The 23,109-nt window shown below is 43.8% G+C and overlaps 1 protein-coding gene across 3 annotated transcripts; it reads right to left on the reverse strand.

The window, feature by feature from the left end:
- Window positions 1-8,482: 8,482 nt before the first annotated feature.
- Window positions 8,483-22,898, reverse strand: bnip3l (BCL2/adenovirus E1B interacting protein 3-like). Of its 3 annotated transcripts, XR_001319192.3 has the most exons (7): window positions 22,602-22,898; window positions 14,002-14,248; window positions 12,246-12,333; window positions 11,628-11,731; window positions 11,234-11,383; window positions 9,880-10,455; window positions 8,489-9,742 (listed from the first exon to the last, which is right to left on the reverse strand). XR_001319192.3 is itself a non-coding variant. In NM_001141679.1 (6 exons), exons 1-6 carry the CDS (start codon window positions 22,642-22,644, stop codon window positions 10,407-10,409), a joined length of 681 nt encoding a protein of 226 aa, NP_001135151.1. In that variant the 5' UTR covers window positions 22,645-22,650; the 3' UTR covers window positions 8,483-10,406. The 3 variants fall into 3 exon arrangements, 2 of the variants coding, with proteins under 2 accessions (NP_001135151.1, XP_082813658.1); NM_001141679.1 differs by having other exon boundaries at window positions 8,483-10,455; window positions 22,602-22,650; XM_082957532.1 differs by lacking the exon at window positions 22,602-22,898 and adding an exon at window positions 17,245-17,455 and having other exon boundaries at window positions 8,489-10,455.
- Window positions 22,899-23,109: the final 211 nt, after the last annotated feature.

Consider the following 23,109-nt stretch of genomic DNA (forward strand, 5'->3'; position numbering starts at 1 on the left):
TTTCTTGTACCAGCATTAAGACAAAATCTAGATCAGGCAGTATAACACAGGTAATAGCGTTCAGCAGAGTCAGAACACAGTTTTCCTATCTTGGAAGGACACAAGGCCATTTTGTTCTCCTGTCAGACAGACAGAGCCAAGGCCCAGTTTCCATAACAACATAGTACAAACTGGCCTGGTTGCTCTCCAGGGGGGACATCGGGCCAGTGTCTGGGTGAGCATTAGGGTTGTCTAGGAAAGGGCAGAATGGAAGAGAGGAGTGGATGATTGGATGTCAAAGAGGAGTTTCTATGTCCACATGCAAACACTAAAAGTATGTCCACACAACCACACCCAACAATCAAGAGTAGTGAGTAGTGAGAAGCCTGTCACTGTGGTGGCCTTTCATACTGTACAACACTCTGTAATAAAGAGGGAAGAGGGAGGGACTTGGATAATAAGAGAGAAAAGTGGGCAGTTTGCCAAAAAACTGAAAGGGCCCCATGTCTGACCTTCCATCCACATATGAAGGGTATGGTCCTGGCATTACGAAAACAGATGGTGTTCAAAGAGTCGTAAATCCATATTTTATACACTGTCGCTTCTGTTACACTGCCACAGAAAACACATATCTGAACTTCAGACACACACTTGCATCCATCCCCCAATGGATAGAGAATGTGTTTCTGTGTCTGGATTAACAGGTAGTGCACAGCAATGATCACTGTTTTCTTTGGCAACAGACACACACACAAATAAACATTATGTCGCTCTCCATTCCTCCTCCTACCCCATCCCATCTCCTCCTCCTACACAATCCCCATATGGAACCTCAGAACACCTGCTTCCAGCCAATCCAGAGGCGGCAAGTTCCCCAGCTCCTCCCATTGCAGCTTGTGGTGTTACCATGGGTTACAGGGTGGTGGCCAGCTCTGTGTGTCCTTTTCTAGTGAAAACACAACACTCCCTATCTCAACAGGCTTTTACTGATATTATATAAAGAAAAAAGGGAGATGGAGGAGGATGTACATATACTGAACAAAAATATAAATGTATCATGCAACAATTTCAAGATTTTACTGAGTTACAGTTCATATAAGGAAATCAGTCAATTTAAATGAATTAGGCCCTAATCTAATTAATTAGGCCCTAATCTATAGATTTCACATGACTGGGCAGCGGCGCAGCCATTGGTTGGCCTGGGAGAGCAACGGCCCACCCACTTGGGAGCCAGGCCCACCCACTGGGAGCCAGGTCCAGCAAATCAGAGTTTTTCCACACAAAAGGTCTTTATTACAGACAGAAATACTCCTCAGTTTCTTCCGCTGTCCAGGTGGCTGGTCTCGAATGATCCCGTAGGTGAAAAAGCCGGATGTCTTGCGTGGTTACATGTGGTCTGTGGTTTTTAGTTCGGTTGGACGTACTGCAAAAGTCTCTAAAATGATATTGGAGGCAGCTTAAGGTAGATACATTAACATTCAATTCTCTAGCAACAGCTCTGGTGGAGATTCCCGCAGTCAGCATACCAACTGCACGGTCCTTCAAAACATGAGACATCTGTGGCATTGTGTTGTGTGACAAAACTGCACATTTTAGAGTGGCCTTTTATTGTCCCCAGCACAAGGTGCACCTGTGAAATGATCATGCTGTTTATCAGCTTCTTGATATGTCACACCTGTCAGGAGGATGGATTATATTTGCAAATGAGAAACAGGGACGTAAACTAATTTGTGCACAACATTTGAGAGAAATACGTCTTTTGTGAGTTTGGAAAATTTGGGGGATCTTTTATTTCAGCTCATGAAACATGGGGCCAACACTTTACATGTTGTGTTTATATTTTTGTTCAGTGTATTATGAAGATGGAATGATGTCTAGGCATTCCATCCCACTTGTATGCATACATTATTACAAAGGAAGTAGAACTGAATTCTAGGATAATTCCTATTTGTATCCCCCCCTTCATTGATTACCATTAATTACTGTTCTGCCTCATGTCCCACTTGTTAGAGAAGAATTGGAGTGAGGGTGAACTTTTCTTGGATGCTGCTCAACAGCCTACTGACTCAGCCGATTCAGTAAGCCATACTGACTGTTTATCTGAGTCAACCACTTCGCCACATGCCAGGCTGAGTATCAAAAGGTTCAGTGCAATTGTGTTTAGATCAAGTTACACTTCACTTTAGAGTCTGACTCTCAGTATCTGTGTCATTTGTATTGTCAGAGTGTACGACTATTGCATAACTTCACCATATTGACACACATATCAGTCATTTCTACTGAACATGAATTTCATATAGGCTACAAACATACAGAGACACACAGGTCCCCAGCCCTCCCTAACACACAAAGCAGAGCCTCGCCTCATACTCGTTTTCACCACTAGAGGACAGTATTCTTCATTAGGCACTGAACCAGAAAATACACTGAGTATACCAAACATGAGGAATTCTTGATACCAGTCACGGTTGGTGCCGTTTAAGATGATGGAAGATGATAAAAAAATGTTTTATGAGCATGGCCTTATTTCTATTACAGCATATTTGATGACTGTCATTCATATCCATTCAACCAAATCAATGTAACATCAACAGGTTTAGGCTACTACATGATACTTACATTTTTCCTATACCCATCATGAGGTAGCTACAACCTAGCCTATGAATGAAAAGTTACAACGTAGATGCACAGGTCAAGAGAAATTTGAGTAATCAAGGTGACAGACATTGACACATTCAATATTGTCTTGCACACTCTTGCATGCATCTAGCTGAATTAGGGTTTAAAATTGATATTTACTCCAACAGTTGCAAACGAGAGTTTCTATTTGACAAATTCAGGTATGTTTATTCCTCTGTTTTTTTCCGTTTGCTTCCATTTAAGAATTGTTTTTCAACAGAATCGGCGGAATGAATACACCCCTGATCACATGCAAACACAGTTCACTTTCCTAGCAGCCACATAAAAAAGCATGATCCCTTTGATCATTGTATTCCTTCTCGCATCTACGCACTCACCTTCTCTCACCTTTTCCCTTCGCTTGTGGACAACACATCAGCTTTCTGTGACCAGGCAAAAAAAACTTTCCAAGCCAAACCTTCATATCATAACTGCTAACCGCTATACACAGCCTACATCGTTGTCACCATGTTAATGTCATAGTGAACATAGCTACTAGAATTAACGCGTTAGTAAACCCACTACAATCATGCAGTACCGCAAGCAGTTTAGCAGTTACACCGGCAGGCCCGGTGGCAATAAATTAATAAAACCAAAAGCTTACCTTGACTTGAAAGAGTTCCAGTGTTGGATAGCCATAGCCAGCTACCTAACATACAAGCCCTCTCTGTTTGAACCTGGTTTTTGAGTAGGCTAAACTAGCTAGCTGCATTCCCTAGCTAAGTAAGTGAAAGTGAAAAAGAATACAACAAAATATCTCTCTCTCTCTCTCTTGCTTCTCCTTGAGTTAACTACTCACCATATTTTATACACTGCAGTGCTAGCTAGCTGTAACTTATGCTTTCAGTGCTAGATTTATTATCTGATCCTTTGATTGGGTGGACAACATGTCAGTTCATGCTGCAAGAGCTCTGATAGGTTGGAGGATGTCCTCCGGAAGTTGTCATAACTATTGTGTAAGTCTATGGAAGGGTGTGAGAACCATGAGCCTCCTAGGTTTTGTATTGAAGTCAATGTACCCAGAGGAGGACAGAAACTAGCTGTCTTCTGGCTACACCATGGTGCTACCCTAGAATGCTGTTGAGGCCTCTGTAGACCTTCATTGCAAAACAGTGTGTTTTAATCAATTATTTGGTGACGTGAATATGTTTAGTATAGTTTATATAAAATGGATAAAACATTTTTTTTTAAATGAAATTCACTGAAGAGTATGGTCCACCCCTTCCTCTGAGGAGCCTCTGCTTCATACACATGGGAAACTGTTGAGCATGAAAAACCCAGCAATGTTGCAGTTCTTGACACACTCAAACCGCTGCGCCTGGCACCTACTACCATAACCTGTTCAAAGGCACTTAAATCCTTTGTCTTACCCAATCACCCTCTGAATGGCACACATACACAATCCACATACACAATCCAGCTGCAACATCGAGAGCATCTTGACTGGTTGCATCACTGCCTGGTACGGCAATTGCTCGGCCTCCGACCGCAAGGCACTACAGAGGGTAGTGCGTATGGCCCAGTACATCACTGGGGCAAAGCTGCCTGCCATCCAGGACCTCTACACCAGGCAGTGTCAGAGGAAGGCCCTAAAAATTGTCAAAGACCCCAGCCACCCCAGTCATAGACTGTTCTCTCTACTACCGTATGGCAAGCGGTACCGGAGAGCCAAGTCTAGGACAAAAAGGCTTCTCAATAGTTTTTACACCCAAGCCATAAGACTCATGAACAGGTAATCAAATGGCTACCCGGACTATTTGCATTGTGTGCCCCCCCCCCCACCCCACCCTCCCCAAACCCCTCTTTTACGCTACTGCTACTCTCTGTTTATCATATATGCACAGTCACTTTAACTATACATTCATGTACATATGACATATGTACATACTACCTCAATTGGCCCGACCAAACAGTGCTCCCGTACATTGGCTAACCTGGCTATCTGCATCTGCATTGTCCCGCCACCCGCCAACCCCTCTTTACCCTACTGCTACTCTCTGTTCGTCATATATGCATAGTCACTTTAACCATATCTACATGTACATACTACCTCAATCAACCTGACTAACCGGTGTCTGTATGTAGCCTCGCTACTTTTATAGCCTCGCTACTGTTTTTCACTGTCTTTTTACTGTTGTTTTTATTTCTTTACTTACCTATTGTTCACCTAATACCTTTTTTGCACTATTGGTTAGAGCCTGTAAGTAAGCATTTCACTGTAAGGTCTACAGTCGTGGCCAAAAGTTTTGAGAATGACACAAATATAAATTTTCACCAAGTCTGCTGCCTCAGTTTGTATGATGGCAATTTGCATATACTCCATAATGTTATGAAGAGTGATCAGATGAATAGCAATTAATTGCAAAGTCCCTCTTTGCCATGCTAATGAACTGAATCCCCCAAAAACATTTCCACTGCATTTCAGCCCTGCCACAAAAGGACCAGCTGACATCATGTCAGTGATTCTCTCGTTAACATAGGTGTGAGTGTTGATGAAGACAAGGCTGGAGATCACTCTGTCATGCTGACCGAATTCGAATAACAGACTGGAAGCTTCAAAAGGAGGGTGGTGCTTAGAATCATTGTTCTTCCTCTGTCATCCATGGTTACCTGCAAGGAAGCACGTGCCGTCATCATTGCTTTGCACAAAAAGGGCTTCACAGGCAAGGATATTGCTGCCAGTAATATTGCACCTAAATCAACCATTTATCGGATCATCAAGAACTTCAAGGAGAGCGGTTCAATTGTTGTGAAGAAGGCTTCAGGGCACACAAGAAAGTTCAGCAAGCGCCAGGACCGTCTCCTAAACTTGATTCAGCTGCGTGATCGGGGCACCACCAGTACAGAGCTTGCTCAGGAATGGCAGCAGGCAGGTGTGAGTGCATCTGCACACACAGTGAGGCAAAGACTTTTGGAGGATGGTCTGGTGTCAAGAAAGGCAGCAAAGAAGCCACTTCTCTCCAGGAAAAACATCAGGGACAGACTGATATTCTGCAAAAGGTACAGGGATTGGACTGCTGAGGACTGGGGTAAAGTCATTTTCTCTGATGAATCCCCTTTCCGATTGTTTGGGGCATCCGGAAAAAAGCTTGTCCGGAAAAGACAAGGTGAGCACTACCATCAGTCCTGTGTCATGCCAACAGTAAAGCATCCTGAGACCATTCATGTGTGGGGTTGCTTCTCAGCCAAGGGAGTGGGCTCACTCACAATTTTGACAAAGAACACAGCCATGAATAAAGAATGGTACCAACACATCCTCCGAGAGCAACTTCTCCCAACCATCCAGGAACAGTTTGGTAATGAACAATGCCTTTTCCAGCATGATGGAGCACCTTGCCATAAGGAAAAAGTGGCTCGGGAACAAAACATCGATATTTTTGGCCAGGAAACTCCCCAGACCTTAATCCCATTGAGAACTTGTGGTCAATCCTCAAGAGGCGGGTGGACAAAAAAAAACCACGAATTCTGACAAACTCCAAGCATTGATTATGCAAGAATGGGCTGCCATCAGTCAGGATGTGGCCCAGAAGTTAATTGACAGCATGCCAGGGCGGATTGCAGAGGTCTTGAAAAAGAAGGGTCAACACTGCAAATATTGAATCTTTGCATCAACTTCGTGTAATTATCAATAAAAGCATTTGACACTTATGAAACGCTTGAAATTATACTTCAGTATTTCATAGTAACATCTGACAAAAATATCTAAAGACACTGAGGCAGCAGACTTTGTGAAAATTAATATTTGTGTCACTCTCAAAACTTTTGGCCACGACTGTACACCTGTTGTATTTGGCGCACGTAACAAATAAACTTTGATTTGATGTCTCAATTGTCTCAAGGCGTCAAAATCCTACTTTAACCTGTCTCCTCCCCTTCATCTGCACTGATTGAAGTGGATTTAACAGGTTACATGCCTAAGGGATCTTAGCTTTCACCTGGTCAGTCTATGGGGCGGCAGGTAGCCTAGTGGTTAGAGCATTGGGCCAGTAACCGGAAGGTTGCTGGATTGAATCCCTGAGCTGACAAGGTAAAAAATATGTCGTTCTGCCGCTGAGAAAGGCAGTTAAACCACTGTTCCCCAGGCGCTGAAGACGTGGATGTTGATTAAGTCAGCCCCCCGCACCTCTCTGATTCAGAGGGGTGGGGTTAAATGAGGAATACACATTTCAGTTGAATACATTCAGTTGGACAACTGACTAGGTATCCCCCTTTCTATGTCATAGAAAGACCAGGTGTTGTTCACCAGTGGTTGGTGAAACCTCTACAGTATATCTGTGCTGTGCCTACAGAAAGCCAGAGGCCACTAAAAGGGGTTTCACTGATTGATTGATTGATTGATTGTGTGTGTGTGTGTGTGTGTGTGTGTGTGTGTGTGTGTGTGTGTGTGTGTGTGTGTGTGTGTGTGTGTGTGTGTGTGTGTGTGTGTGTGTGTGTGTGTGTGTGTGTGTGTGTGTGTGAAAGAGAGGGGGGTGGTTACCTTCCAGTCGAGGAGCTTAAAAAGAGATTCAAAATCATGTTAAAAGCAACAACACAGTGTTATGTCAGTGTTGACTCCATGCACTTACATAAAGACAGTGATATGAGAAACAACATGACAGGAAGAGGCAGAGGTGCCAGGTAGCAGAACCAGGCCTGTGGCCTCTCTAGGGACATTCAGGGAGAGACATGACAAGCGCCATTGCATGACAAATGACTGTGCAGGCACGCACTCTGCTAAACATTTGGTATTGTGTATGCCTGACCAGTTTCAAATGAAGGCTCTGGAATATGACAACTGACTGTGTTATAGGCTGAGGTATGAGGACTTGCTAGCAGCCATATCACCCTGCCTCTACCTGCTGGCTTTTATCTGAAGCAAAGCAGGAATGGGCTCTGGCTGGTACCTGGGTAGGAGACCAGATGCAGCTGAAAGGGGTGTCCCTCCAATGCTTTCCCCAAATTTCCTTCCGAGCACAATAGCTGTTTAGGAAAATACCAAAAGCATGAAAATAGTGAGATGATGAATTTAAATTTGTGTGTGTTTCTAAACTGAACAAAAAATACAAACGCAACAAGTGTTGATCCGATGTTTCATGAGCTGAAATAAAAGATCCCAGACATTTTCCATATGCACACAATGCTTATTTCTCTCAAATTTTGTGCAGAATATGGTTTACATCCCTGTTAGTGAGCATTTCTCCTTTGCCAAGATAATCCATCCACCTGACAGGCGTGGCATATCAAGAAGCTGATTAAACAGCATGATCATTACACAGGTTCACCTTGTGCTGGGGACAATAAAAGACCACTCAAAAAGGTGCAGTTTTGTCACACAACACAATGCCACAGAAGTCTCAAGTTTTGAGGGAGCGTGACTGCAGGAATGTCCACCAGAGCTGTTCCCAGATAATTGAGTGGTTTATTTCTCTACCATAAGCCGCCTCCAACATAATTTTTGAGAATTTGGCAGTACGTCCAACCGGCCTCACAACCGCAGACCACGTGTAACCACGCCAGCCTAGGACCTCCACATCCAGGATCGTCTGAGACCAGCCACTTGGACAGCTGATGAAACGGAGGAGTATTTCTGTCTGAATAAAGCCCTTTTGTGGGGAAAAACTCATTCTGATTGGCTGGGCCTGGCTCCCAAGTTCGTGGGCCTATGCATGGCTACACCCCTGCAGCTTCATGTGAAATCCATAGATTAGGGCCCATTGAATTTATTTCAATTAACAGATTTTCTTATATGAACTGTAACTCAGTAAAATCGTTGAAATTGTCGCATGTTGCATTTATATTTTTGTTCAGTGTAGTTGATCAGTCACAAAAGAATCCGTAGCAACAATTCAGCTTGATTCAGGGAATTTTATTGACAAATTATTTTTTACATTTTCCAATGAGGGGAAAAAACATCAAATGAAATCAAAAGGATGTATATGATAATAACTATTGTTAGCATAGCAGTCTGAGGGGAACCATTTCTACACATTCATTTTCCTTTTCACTTTGGGCCTTGCAAGGTGTCTTTCTAACATCCTAATTTCAGACTGAAAACATAATCTTCATTAAATCCCTGTAGTTCCGTCTCATCATAGCTATACCTCATGCTGTCTGTTCAGACTCCAATGTCACAACAATACAGACAATAAAACTCATTGAGAAAAAAAACAACACCCCAAAAACATGCCATACAGTAGCCTCTCAAAGTCTGATCACAGGCAGAGAGTGAGACCAACAGAACCACAATGGAGGCTTGGGAACAGAGGTGAGGCACATGGTCACTCAGAACAGTTGAGTTTCAAGGTGGACCTCAGTTCCTTTTGGCAGTTGTGTAGAGGGAGATACAAATAAGATACTGTATACAAGAGGTTGATCTCAGCAAGGTCCAATGGTGGAGTTAGTACAAACAGCACATTGTGTCAACTTTGAAATACTGCTGTCCATCTTGGAGCACTGTGACATAGGTCACCGTGACTGTCAGAGCATGCTTAAGTTTGTACATGGGGTTGTGCTACTCAAACTATTCTGCATCTGGACTCCATTCCAGCTCCTGCTATCAGTGTGGTGAAACATCAGGGTTTATCTCTCTCCAGCTGGACTAACAACCCACATGAGCTTGTTCTTAAGTGTATGCATGTATGTTGTACAGGTGGGAAGTTGACCTGTCACACTTGTGCAGGCATATCAGAGGTGTACCCAGTGAACCAGGCCTAAATAACTAGGCCCATGATATGTTGTAGAGAACTCAAAACAGACAAACAAGAGAATGACACACACCAGAACAAATACACCACCCCAGTGTGGCTACCCAACTTCCACCCACAAAACAACTGTGTCAGTTTACATTTAATCGGAGGAATATATCCATAATGTTCCAGTCATTCATGTCAGTTTTGAAAATTGTTTAAAATGCATTTGAAATGACAGACATTTTTATAATGATTAACAACTGGATACATGTGTAATATGATATTTTCCATCAAGGTGTAGATATATTCCTGATACCATAGGTCTTGTAGACATCTCATCTGGCAGGCCAAGCAGATTCCCTCCAGTGCACAGCGTCAGGTGGTTGTGGGTTTGAGATGGCCACTATGGTAACACCCTTCATAATCAAAACCCAGGCTTCATTATCAATACACCACTGGTGGTAAAATACATTTATACGAAGATACCATAACAACTATAGTAAATTGTATTTCCACTTCTGAACAAAATGATTACTTTCAAAGGCATGCTCACATCTTCAGGTTAGCTTCTTTGTTTCTGAATTTGGTTGGACCTTTTCAGGGTTTGAGAGTTTCACCCAACCACCGTTGTAGGTGGCACGATCTTGGGCTACTTCTATCTTCTAAATCTGTAGGGCAGACAGCTCTCTCTCGTACAACCAGGCAATTACAGAGTGCTGGATCTAGTGTGTAGAAGAGTTAGGTTTGGTTTTACGCTTCCCAAAATACCCACCCAAACAGGAGCAAAAGGGAATATGGCCTTACTCTGGAAGCAGTCAGAAAATGACTGATAGAAAAGGGGGCAGGGGGTAAAATAAGAGAAAGGGCAACACATCTGTCCTGAGAACAGCACATCTCAGGTCTGCGCAGGATACAGGAAGAGGAAATGCTTTGACAGGTGGGAAAAAGCACAGAGAGAGAGAGAAAGAGGGGTAAGGGAGAGAAGGAAAGTTTGAGGAGAGATGGGCATTCTTCGTAAAAGAGCAACATTTCCCCCCAAAAAATTACAGCCATTCCTCAGGCACTTTTTCAGTTTCCTGCTCAGAAAGAGCTTGTAGGGGGCGTGGTCAACCTCTTCCCAATGTACACTCTGAAGGGGGAGAGAGGGAGAGGGCAGTTACACCCTGAGTCATTAGTAAGTTGATAAGTGACAGATGGAGTGTGTCCCTGTCATGTAATGTATAATGTATGCTGTCTTAAAGTGTGTGTTAAGGGTGTGGTGCAGGTGTATATCCATCCCAGTAGCAGCTGTTTTACCAGCCAGACACAGACATAAACAGGGCTGGAGCATTGCCGCTTCCCACTGTCTGCTGCCGCCATACACCCTCTGCTGGTCTATACAGAAAACTGCATGGAAGTGTTTGGTGTGTGTGTGTGTGTGTGTGTGTGTGTGTGTGTGTGTGTGTGTGTGTGTGTGTGTGTGTGTGTGAGCAGGTATGAGTCAGAGTTCATAATATATTGTTTGATCATTTTCTGTACATGCAGTTCTGTTCTAGGGGTATCTGATTTCCAGTAAACAAAACAGTCCTCTCAATTTTCCTAACCACATTCTATATTGAATCGGAGTTTTCTAATTTTATGTTAAGTGTAAACAAAAGGAAATGAAAAGGTGTTCATGAGATTCCATTTGGGAGCTGCTGTGTGTGTCTACATTCAGCTATGGATAGAGTGTTTACTTAGCCAGTTAACGGCTAAATAACGGAAAATGTTATTCTGCAGGCAGATCCATTGATGGGTTGAAACAAACATTCCATAAATGCCATCACTCGGCTTTTTCACTACCATAAAAAAAGTGACATCACATTTATCACAGAAATGATTGCCTAGCTGAGGTTGATGGCCAAATAGTGTCCTGCGTTTTCTCTTACCCCAGCCCCAGAACCAGGATGTGTGACAGTAACAGTGAGGGGATGAACACTTTGAGGAACTCTGAAGAGAAGACGCCTCCTTTCTTCATCGCCCCTGTATTTCTCATGCTGAGTGTATCTGAACGCCGTGGGTGGCGGAAATGGAACTCCCTACAGGCAAGAACACATTATAGTTACCATACAGTAACGTCAACATCATCATCATCATCCAGTTTACACATCACTCTTCAATGAAAAACCAAAGTTGTCCATAACAGTATAATTCATCTTCTCTTCATCATGTCAAAATGTTCAGTCTAAGTAGACTGATGCAAACACACTAGGATTTACCAAGGAGACCAGATACACTAAGACCTGAATGTTTTAGGAGCAATGGGCTGTGTACATCACTCACTTAGGGGGAATGTTCTCGGGCCGACTGGACCAGTCTGCTACCCAGTCGGAGTCCTTCATGAGGATATCCATGTCCCTCTCCTTCTCCAGGGCATCCTCCTCTGACTGCACAGGAACACATGCAGAGCATTAGGACACTGATTTAAGTAAAATCAACAAGCCCATCCACCTCATCCTAGGTCGAGCCACTAAGACTATATGGCCGATCGCCCATACAATACAGACCTTACAATAAACCCTGTGTGTGAGGCTGCCATGGTTACAGGAACAGAGAGTCAAGTCTCCATTCATCAACAGACAAGAGTGTGGCTTTGCCATGTCATCCATTGACAGTGTGTGTGTGTGTGTGTGTGTGTGTGTGTGTGTGTGTGTGTGTGTGTGTGTGTGTGTGTGTGTGTGTGTGTGTGTGTATCTGCAATGGAACCTGAAGCTGTGGCTTCTGCCATGCCCATGGATTCAAACCCACCGGGTCGGGGTTTCCTGCCGCCATCACCATAGTAACACATGCTATGGTTGTCATTCACCAGGATACAGAGAGTGAGGGAAGCAGCAGGTTATAGTGCCATGGAAACAGACAAGTGATGTAGGCAGCTCAGGCAGACTGAGCAATAACTCTTACTTGGCTGTCTCTCCTGCTGCTCACGTCCACATCAAATATGATCTGTCCATCATGATCATCCTCCTGGGGACTATGAGGCCGGGGAGGACTGTAGGGAGGATCAAACAACAAAATAACAAACTGTTACAGCCAACCACTGCACTCCAAGTCTTTTCTCCCTTGGTGAATGAGAATGTACACTTGTAGGCAGTATTCAGGTTGAAGTTTTGGGGCATGTTCAAATTCCCAATATATTAATCAAGAGATTTCATCTCTAATGGCTAAATGTGCATGCAGATCTTGCCTCTATTATGATCTCACTTTGCCTCTCAGCCTGCAACCTCAAAGTGGATGGATGAGTCTGTCTGTCTGAGCTTCTGCAGTTAGTAAGCTGTTGTAGAAACACCCCTGGTAAACATTGTCAGGTGACTCATTGACAGCTGACTGACTCTGGGCGATCAGATAAGCCTGGGTTTATGGCAGGCAGCTTCATGGGTCAGAAAGGGAAAGCACACAGTGTGAGTGGATTTAAGTTTGGTGGGGGACTTCACCCTGTGCACACACAGCTGATGAGGATGTTGTTTCCTATTGTAAATCGATTCTATTTACATCGCCATCACAGCACACTTCATACTATATGAATTCAGATATTAAATCTACATTAATTGTGGGCTAGTATGTGACCTCACCAGGGAAATCAAAAGAATTTTAACCCCCCTGCTGTGTTCTGGTCGAATTGGACCGATTTACAAGTTTTCTCTCTGAAAAATATAGTTCATTTAATTTGATTATCATAAGGTTCCATGACTTTGTCCGCACAGGGCATCTGAACACACAAAATACATTTTGATGACTTTCATAACATTTTGAGTGTTTTATTTAACTTTTGTACACCTGTGGTGTTCCCGGTCAAAAATGACCGGTCATTAGAAATGAATGGGTGAGACTACAATTAGTGTCAAAAAGTTAGTTCAGGCACATGCCCATTCATCAGATGGACATACTTCCTCTCCCAGACCCCCACATGCATGTGTGTTTGAGCACACACACACACACACACACACACACACACACACACACACACACACACACACACACACACACACACAACCTCACTCCCCTTCTTGGCTTCCATGGCAACTCCCAAGGGAACCTTTCCCAAAGATAATCTTTCCCTCACAGGAACCACACCTGTTGGCATTCTCACAAACAATCGCAACATTGTTTCACTAATATGTAGAACTTTTCTTGCAGCTCTGGAATATAAAGCTTTTTTGAGGCCTTGCTCACAATTCATTCTGTGGCAGCACAATGACCAAACGATAAACTGTATGTGAGGCTCTTGATCATATCTTTGATCATGACACTGGTAAGGAGGAGAGAGTCCTTGTTAAACTTTGACACAAAGTAGTCTGTGATAAATAGCACAATATGTTTCATTTGAGTATTTGTTATTGTCAAAAATAATCCATACATTATGCTTTTTTTACTCAAAAATGAGTATTATGAGCTCAGGTCAATGATGCCTACAGGCCATAAAAAGCAAATAGAAGTTCAAAACTTGTAATGTTCACAAGAACTTAAGTTGATAAAAAGATCTAACACAACATTAGGTGATAATATATGTATTATTATGGATTTATAATCAGCTATAATGGGGCGGTCATTTTGGACCGGGAACACAGAATTAATTAACATGAAATGAACACAACAGGGGGGTTAATTATCTTTACCTAGTTTTCCAAGGCCAAGATTCGAACTGTACTCTGCCCCCTACCTGTCACATGAAGAGTTGCTGCGGCTGGACTCATGCTGAGCGTCCAGTAAAATCCTCTCCATGTCTCCATTATGGATGGAGGATGAGGAGGGCACGTGCTCCAGTCCCCCCACCATGGCCTCCACCTCCTCCTCCACCTGAGGCAGAGGGAGCAGCCCCAGAGCCTGGCCTACGGCAGAGGCACACTGGGACAACCCCGCTGCAGTCGTGGCCACAGCTCTGTTCATCTCCAACTCCACCCAGGACCCTGAGGACAAGCACACATGGGACACATGACGTTGGTTACATTCCGAAGTAAGGGGAGAATAAGCAAATGTATCCCTATTGAGCTCTAGAGAGTAGTTTTGGTATGTTTTTGTCTATCATTGTTGATGTTATTACTATGGTTTCTGTTAGAGCAGACCTTGGGACATTGTGCCTGTATGCCTAACTAAACATTATCAGAAAAAAACATCAAAGTTTTTCTTAAGGCATTAATGTAGACAAGGGAAGATAAAGGGGATAAAGATCAAACAACAATTTATTTGTCACGTTTTGTACAACAACAGGTGAAAATGCTGACTTACTAACAGTGAAATGCTTACTGGCTCTTTCCAACAACGTAGAGAGAAAAATAGGAGAAAAACTATGACACGAAGAATAAATACACAATGAGTAACTATAACTTGACTATATACACGGGGTACCAGTACCGAGGCGATGTGCAGGGGTACGAGGCAATTGAGGTGGCTATGTACATATAGGTAGGGGTAAAGTGACTAGGCAACAGGATGGATAATAAACAGTAGCAGCAGCGTATGTGATGAGTCAAAATAGTTAGCGCAAAAAGGATCAATGCCGTCTGGGCAGCTATATACAGTACGCTCTACCCTCTGTAGCACCTTGCGGTCGGATGCCAAGCAGTCGCCATACCAAGCGGTGAGGCAGCCAATCAAGATACTCTCAATTATGCAGTTGTAAAACTTTGAGGATCTGATGGCCCATGCCAAATCTTTTAAGTCTCCTGAAGGAGAAGAGGTGTTGTCGTAACTTCTTTACTATTGTGTTGGTGTGTTTGGACCATGATAATTCCTTAGGGATGTGGACACAGAGGAACTTGAAGCTCTCAACCTGCTCCACTACAGTGCTGTCGATGTGGATGGGGGTGTACTCGGCGAGAGTCAGCGTGGGGGGAGTGTTGTTGCCTACTCTCACCACCTGGGGGCGGCTGTCAGGAAGTCCAGGATCCAGTTGCCGAGAGAGGTTTTTAGTCCCAAGGTCCTGAGCTTAGTCATGAGCTTGGAGGGCACTGTGTTGAACGCTGAGCTAGACAGACAGCAAGTCTGGCAGAAACACACAACCACAAGTATGGAAGTTTAACTCTCCCTAAGCCGGTCTTGTATCTATTTACTGCATGGTGAAAGGGCAGTAAATACCTCTGTGTGTTGTCAGTTTTTACAGTCCCTGCTGTGATATACAAGCCAGCTGATCATGCTGAGCACAGGCAGGGACTGGCTACAGGGGAGAGAGCAAATAACAGCTAGGATACAAATTCTTGGGAGTCACACTGACACTGGAGTTTTGATTTGGCAATTTGAAATACATAAAAGAAGCCACACCAGGCAAGCAATACATGTACCAAAATTGCCAAAGATTATACACACAAAAAGTCAAAGACACTGAACGTTCCTATCACGTCCGCACCGCAGAAGGAGCGGTGTACCGCCGCAATCGTTGTCACCTACTGAACACAAAAGAACAACACACTGATGAGATGAACTGTTCCCCTGAAAGAGAGCGTGATGGACTAAACACACACACAGCACAACATACACCATACTTACCTGCAACACCACAAGAACTGTTGACTGACACAGAAGCATGCTCAGAATCATATCGCACAAGGTCAGGAAGAGAGGTCAAGCCCATTCTGGGATAATGGTGTTGATGTGAGCCATTACCAGCCTGTCAAAGCACTTCATGGCTACGGACGTGAGTGCTACGGGTCTGTAGTCATTTAGGCAGGTTGCCTTTGTGTTCTTGGGCACAGGGACTATGGTGGTCTGCTTGAAACATGTAGGTATTACAGACTCAATCAGGGACATGTTGAAGATGTCAGTGAACACACCTGCCAGTTGGTCAGCACATGCCTGGAGCACACGTCCTTGTAATCCGTCTGGCCCCGCAGGCTTGTGTATGTTGACCTGTTTAAAGGTCTTACTCACGTCGGCTACGGAGAGCGTGATCACGCAGTCGTCCGGAACAGCTGATGCTCTCATGCATGCCTCAGTGTTGCTTGCTTCGAAGCGAGCATAGAAGTGATTTAGCTCGTCTGGTAGGCTCGTGTCCATGGGCAGCTCGCGGCTGTGCTTCCCTTTGTAGTCTGTAATAGTTTGCAAGCCCTGCCACATCAGACAAGCGTCGGAGCCGGTGTAGTATGATTCAATCTTAGCCCTGTATTGACGCTTTGCCTGTTTGATGGTTCGTCGCAGGGCATAGTGGGATTTCTTGTAAGCTTCCGGGTTAGAGTTCCGCACCTTGAAAGCGGCAGCAATACCCTTTAGCTCAGTGCGAATGTTGCCTGTAATCCGTGGCTTCTGGTTGGGGTATGTACGTACAGTCACTGTGGGGACGATGTCCTCGATGCACTTATTGATAAAGCCAGTGACTGATGTGGTGTACTCCTCAATGTCATCGGAAGAATCCCGGAACATGTTCCAGTCTGTGATAGCAAAACAGTCCTGTAGTTTAGCATCTGCTTCATCTGACCACTTTTTTATAGACCGAGTCACTGGTGCTTTCTACTTTAATTTTTGCTTGTAAGCAGGAATCAGGAGGATAGAGTTGTGGTTGGATTTACCAAATGGAGGGCGAGGGAGAGCTTTGTAGAGTACAGGTGATCTAGAATTTTTTTCCCTCTGGTTGCACATTTAACATGTTGATAGAGATTTGGTAGAACTGATTTAAGTTTCCCTGCATTAAAGTCTCCGGCCACTAGGAGCGCCGTCTCTGGGTGAGTGGTTTCCTGTTTGCTTATTTCCTTATACAGCTGACTGAGTGCGGTCTTAGTGCCAGCATCTGTTTGTGGTGGTAAATAAACAGCCACAAAAAGTATAGCTGAGAACTCTCTAGGCAAGTACTGTGGCCTGCAATTTATCACAATATACTCTACTTCAGGCGAGCAAAATCTAGAGACTTCCTTAGATTTCGTGCACCAGCTGTTGTTTACAAATATGCACAGACCGCCCCCCCCCCTCGTCTTACCGGAGTGTGCTGTTCTGTCCTGCCATGTCGTCATTCAGCCACGATTCCGTGAAACATAGGACATTACAGTTTTTGATGTCCCGTTGGTAGGATATTCGTGATCGTATCTCGTCTAATTTATTGTCCAATGATTGCACGTTGGCGAGTAATATTGACGGTAACGGCAGCTTTCCTACTCGCCTTCTGCGGGTCCTGACAAGGCATCCGGCTCTTCGTCCTCTGTACCTGCTTCGCTTCCTCTTGCGAATAACTGGTATGTCGGCCCTGCCGGGTGTTTGGAGAATATCATGTGAGTCTTGCTTGTTGTTAAAAAAAAAAAAATCTAATCCGAGGTGAGTGATCGCTGTCCTGGAATCCAGAAGCTCTTTTTTGCCATAAGATACGGTTGCAAAAACGTTATGTACAAAATAAGTTACAAATAACGTGAAAAAAACACATAATAGCACAACTGGTTGAGTGCCCGTAAAACTGCTGCCATTTCTTCCGGCGCCATTTTAGGGTGGCTACTTTGATTTGTTTAACACTTTTTTGATTACTACATGATACTATACTGCTCAAAAAAATAAAGGGAACACTTAAACAACACAATGTAACTCCAAGTCAATCACACTTCTGTGAAATTAAACTGTCCACTTAGGAAGCAACACTGATTGACAATAAATTTCACATGCTGTTGTGCAAATGGAATAGACAACAGGTGGAAATTAGAGGCAATAAGCAAGACACCCCCAATAAAGGAGTGGTTCTGCAGGTGGAGTCCACAGACCACTTCTCAGTTCCTATGCTTCCTGGCTGATGTTTTGGTCACTTTTGAATGCTGGCGGTGCTTTCACTCTAGTGGTAGCATGAGACGGAGTCTACAACCCACACAAGTGGCTCAGGTAGTGCAGCTCATCCAGGATGACACATCAATGCAAGCTGTGGCAAGAAGGTTTGCTGTGTCTGTCAGCGTAGTGTCCAGAGCATGGAGGCGCTACCAGGAGACAGGCCAGTACATCAGGAGACTTGGAGGATGCTGTAGGAGGGCAACAACCCAGCAGCAGGACCGCTACCTCCGCCTTTGTGCAAGGAGGAGCAGGAGGAGCACTGCCAGAGCCCTGCAAAATGAGCATGTGTCTGCTCAAACGGTCAGAAACAGACTCCATGAGGGTGGTATTAGGGCCCGACGTCCACAGGTGGGGGTTGTGCTTACAGCCCAACACCGTGCAGGACGTTTGGCATTTGCCAGAGAACACCAAGATTGGCAAATTCGCCACTGGCGCCCTGTGCTCTTCACAGATGAAAGCAGGTTCACACTGAGCACGTGACAGAGTCTGGAGACGCTGTGGAGAACGTTCTGCTGCCTGCAACATCCTCCAGCATGACCGGTTTGGCTGTGGGTCAGTCATGGTGTGGGGTGGCATTTCTTTGGGGGGCCGCACAGCCCTCCATGTGCTCGCCAGAGGTAGCCTGACTGCCATTAGGTACCGAGATGAGATCCTCAGACCCCTTGTGAGACCATATGCTGGTGTGGTTGTCCCTGGGTTCCTCCTAATGCAAGACCTCATGTGGCTGGAGTGTGTCAGCAGTTCCTGCAAGAGGAAGGCATTGATGCTATGGACTGGCCCGCCCGTTCCCCAGACCTGAATCCAATTGAGCACATCTGGGTCATCATATCTCGCTCCATCCACCAACGCCACGTTGCACCACAGACTGTCCAGGAGTTGGCGGATGCTTTAGTCCAGGTCTGGGAAGAGATCCCTCAAGAGACCATCCGCCACCTCATCAGGAGCATGCCCAGGCGTTGTAGGGAGGTCATACAGGCACGTGGAGGCCACACACACACTACTGAGCCTCATTTTGACTTGTTTTAAGGACATTACATCAAAGTTGGATCAGCCTGTAGTGTGGTTTTCCACTTTAATTTTGAGTGTGACTCCAAATCCAGACCTCCATGGGTTGATAAATTGGATTTCCATTGATTATTTTTGTGTGATTTTGTTGTCAGCACATTCAACTATGTCAAGAAAAAAGTATTTAATAAGATTATTTCTTTCATTCATATCTAGGATATGTTGTTTAAGTGTTCCCTTTATTTTTTTGAGCAGTGTATATGTGTTATTTCATAGTTTTGATGTCTTCCCTTGTATTCTACAATGTAGAAAATAGTACAAATAAAGATAAACTGAGTAGTTCTGTCCAAACTTTGGTGGGAAACCACTGCTATATTGGTAAGCAAGTGGCTACAGGGCAATAGACATCCACATACTGCCACTGGAGAGACATCCAGTATCTCAATTGAATTCAAATGGCTTTATTGGCATGGGAAACACATGTTTACATTGCCAATGCAAGTGAAATAGATAACAAACAAAAGTGAAATAAATAATAAAAAATGAACAGTAAATATTACACACAAAAGTTTCAAAGGAAGAGACATTTCAAATCTCTCTCTCATTTTCCATCAGACATCCTGCCAGAAACAAGGAAGCTAGAGCTCACAAGCAGAGCACATGATCTCATAGCCGAGAGAGTAAACAATCTGGTCATGTGACAGTTAGCTTAGTCGATTTAGCCTCTCAGTCAGTATCACTGGGTTGTCACTAGTTACCACAGCCACAAAGTCATAAACCCCATCTATTTCTACAATTTCTCTTCTTAAAATGTTATTATAAACCTAACCTTAAACACACTGCTAACCGTACACCTAATCCTAACCTTAAAACCAATTTTTTGTATGATATAGACATTTATTTTACTTTGTGGCTATGGTAACTAGTGTAAACTGTTTCGCTAGCCAAGCATTGGATGATAGCAGTCCCCATCCCCCTGCCCCAAGCCCGACTCAGCACCCAGGTTCATCCCGAGGATGACACAGTGGCCTGAGCCAAGCCACTATTTATAGCTATTGTCTATGCTCCATCGATTAAACAAGGTTACCATGGCGCCGGTAGTGAGCCGAACGTTCTGGCTGCTCCTCTGTCGAGTAGCCATTATCAGCTGTTGTAGGGGGTCACAGAGAAGCCCAGGAAGCCTAGTGTTATGACCTGACCACCATCCAAAACCCCTTGTCAAGCTGGCTTGAACACCACAGGAACAAAGCCCACCAAAACCCCATGAAACTCCTGGAGACCTGGCTTACTTGGTGTGGGGGATCCATGAAACAGCATAAAAACTTGGTAGACACCCTGAAAAGACTCAAACAAACGGGGTAGAGAAACATAGATCCTCGTTCGTTCTTACCAGAAAATATATAGCCTAACCAATGGCTCCAAAGACTCACAAAAGAAGAGTAAAGTCAACTGAATTTCTAGTGTGTGGATGGGAGTGAGATGGGCAATTCCACGGTAACAGAGTGATGCTGAGACTGATTTTTCACCTTAAAATGTGTCAAACAAAAACCAATGATTGCAAAGTTAAACAAACCATACAACTATGCACAAGGACTACTTTTAACAAACTACTTTTTACAAAAACACATTTACTTGAAGAACAGTGCAGATGCAGAGTTTGGTACCAAAGTTTTTTATCCGACAATGACACTTCAGTGGACAGGAAGCTTTACTCAATTCTGAGAATTACGCAGCAAAAATGAGTGTCCACTTATTTATAGGCAGAGTGAGTAAGCTGTCTCTAACAATAATAAACCTGTTCCCCCGACCCTCACAGCAGCTAGCACGTAACTGACACGAGATGTACTCTCAAACTTCAGAACATAAAGCTTCTGATCCCCAGCCTCACCACCCCCACTTTCGTACTCCACCCCTCCTAGCCCTGGTGTGTCCTAAAAAAACATTCTCCTCTTTCCACATATCCAGAACGTCTGTCCCCATAGATAAATCAGCGAGTAAGTCAACGAGCCCCCCTGGTTCAGGGCTTGGTAATGCTCCACCACATCCAAACCCAGCCCCATAAAGGCAGGTTAACACAGAGCTGACTGTGTGATTACTCCTGAGGCATGGTATGTGTGACACTCTGATAAACACGTCCCTCAGTCCATTCCAGTCTGATCACATAGTCCATCAATATGTGCTAACAGAACATATCCATATAGACACACTCATAACGACAAACACAGTTGAGTAGAAGGCTCTGACAAAGGAAGATCACAATGCAATGTTAAGATTAAATTGTGTTAAATGTATGTTTGGGGCTGATATAGTGAATACACCTGTAATAAAGCATATGATATGACATAGATCATTATAGACTGATCATATTGTATTATTATTTTCCATTAGGTATCAGGCTGTATACAAATTGACCAGACTCTCGAGAGCAACAATCCCACATTGACAGGTGTGTTGAGGTAGGTGTAGCAGACACTGCTGGTCTACATATAAATTCACACTCGCAGATTAAGTGGTCATGGCCCGAAGGGATGCAGCTAATGTCAAATTGACGTCAAAAGTCGCATGTTCCGAGTCGCGTCGGGGAGATTTTTTTCGCATTTATGCGAACCCAAACCCCTTTCCTAATTAATAACCTAATTATCCTAACCTGCTACAAAAAATCACTTCTGTCTGACATTAGCTGGATCCCATCTAATCAAAACCAGATTAAATAGCCCAGTAGGCTATGTGTATTGTTTACATAGACGACAAGTAACGTTAGCTATTACACTGTTACACAATGCAAAATTAGCTGATTATGCATAAAAAAATAGAAGTAATATTTCAAAGTAGATTTTGTTAGGTTTTCGGGAATGTTTTTTTCCTCAGCTCTTGGGTATGTGAACTATTACAACATTTTTTAAATTCCTAACATTTGGCCAAACCCAATTTTTAATTTTTCAGACTTCTTTCTTTTTCTTCTTCTTCTTCTATCGCGTCTAGTTGCATAGAGATTTATAGAAACCTCTAGTGGCCAAATTTCTATTTTAGCATGGGCAGCGCCATTGAGGGCAGCCGCCATTTGAAAGTAGTCATAGCAGTCCACTACTGGGTGGAGGTTCCTGTGGGTTGTAGCCTCAATGGCGCTGCCCATGCTGTCATAGAAACTATAACAGCATAGATAAAGAAGAGTCCTCCATTTATCTCTATGTCTTATTGCCGTCAAAATTTCCCCGCCTATTCAGCACCACGTGCATCAACGATTGGTTTACTGCTGGTCAATCATAGAATTTACACCGCCTCTTAAAATTCTATTGGTCCATGATACTGTCAATACAGAAATAACACACCGTTCACGATGTTAGCCCTCCAACACAGCCTTTTCCATGTCTACATAGAAAATCAACCCAAAGCTCAGTAGATATTTTCTCTCTCAAAACCAGGTAGTAAAGTATCAAAATACACAGTTTCAAATTACCTGACAAGTTTTCTAATAAACAATTAGAATGACAATGAAATATAACCAAGCATTTCGACGACACCTACCATTTAGTCCGTTGTTCTCTGATACAGCAGCAGCTTCGGACATCTTGCCTGTGTGCAGGGTGGCTTGCATAAGACTGTCAATGGAACACGTGCACTCCCTCCACACATTCGGACGTGCGCGCAATCGCGTACCAAAACTGACCCGGGTCCCCTTTACTTTACTGCCGAGTAGCCACACAGTCACAGTATTTGTGTTTTGTTAGCTGATCTGGAACCAGTAGGTAGGAGAACAGCAATATTCCTGGAACTCTGTGATGACGTCAGATAAACCAGTTGTTGATAACGAAGGCAGTCGAGCAGGGCAGACAAACATTATGCAACTGCTGGAAATGGTTCACCACCTTGTGAGAAAATAACAGGGAAAGAAAATATCAAATGGGCGTTCACTACTTTCACAATTACTGGCATCTGTATATTTACAAGAACTGAAAGACCCTTTTAATTTGAGAATGTGCACATATGCATGTACCCAAGGTGCACATATACAAGTCCTTGTATAAGAATGTCA

This window comes from Salmo salar, chromosome 11, assembly GCF_965601325.2.
Source record: "Salmo salar chromosome 11, fSalSal1, whole genome shotgun sequence".
NCBI classification, from domain to species: Eukaryota; Metazoa; Chordata; class Actinopteri; order Salmoniformes; family Salmonidae; genus Salmo; species Salmo salar.

What these genes read in the sequence shown, in the direction of transcription:
- bnip3l (NM_001141679.1), bottom strand. Translation starts at nt 22,644, where the DNA reads ATGTCCGAAGCTGCTGCTGTATCAGAGAACAACGGACTAAATG. An exon ending in AGCAACTCTTCATGTGACAG is followed by an intron (nt 12,334 to 14,001) that starts GTAGGGGGCAGA and finishes TCCTCCCTACAG; the next exon opens with TCCTCCCCGGCCTCATAGTC. An exon ending in ATCCTGGTTCTGGGGCTGGG is followed by an intron (nt 10,456 to 11,233) that starts GTAAGAGAAAAC and finishes CTCCCCCTTCAG; the next exon opens with AGTGTACATTGGGAAGAGGT.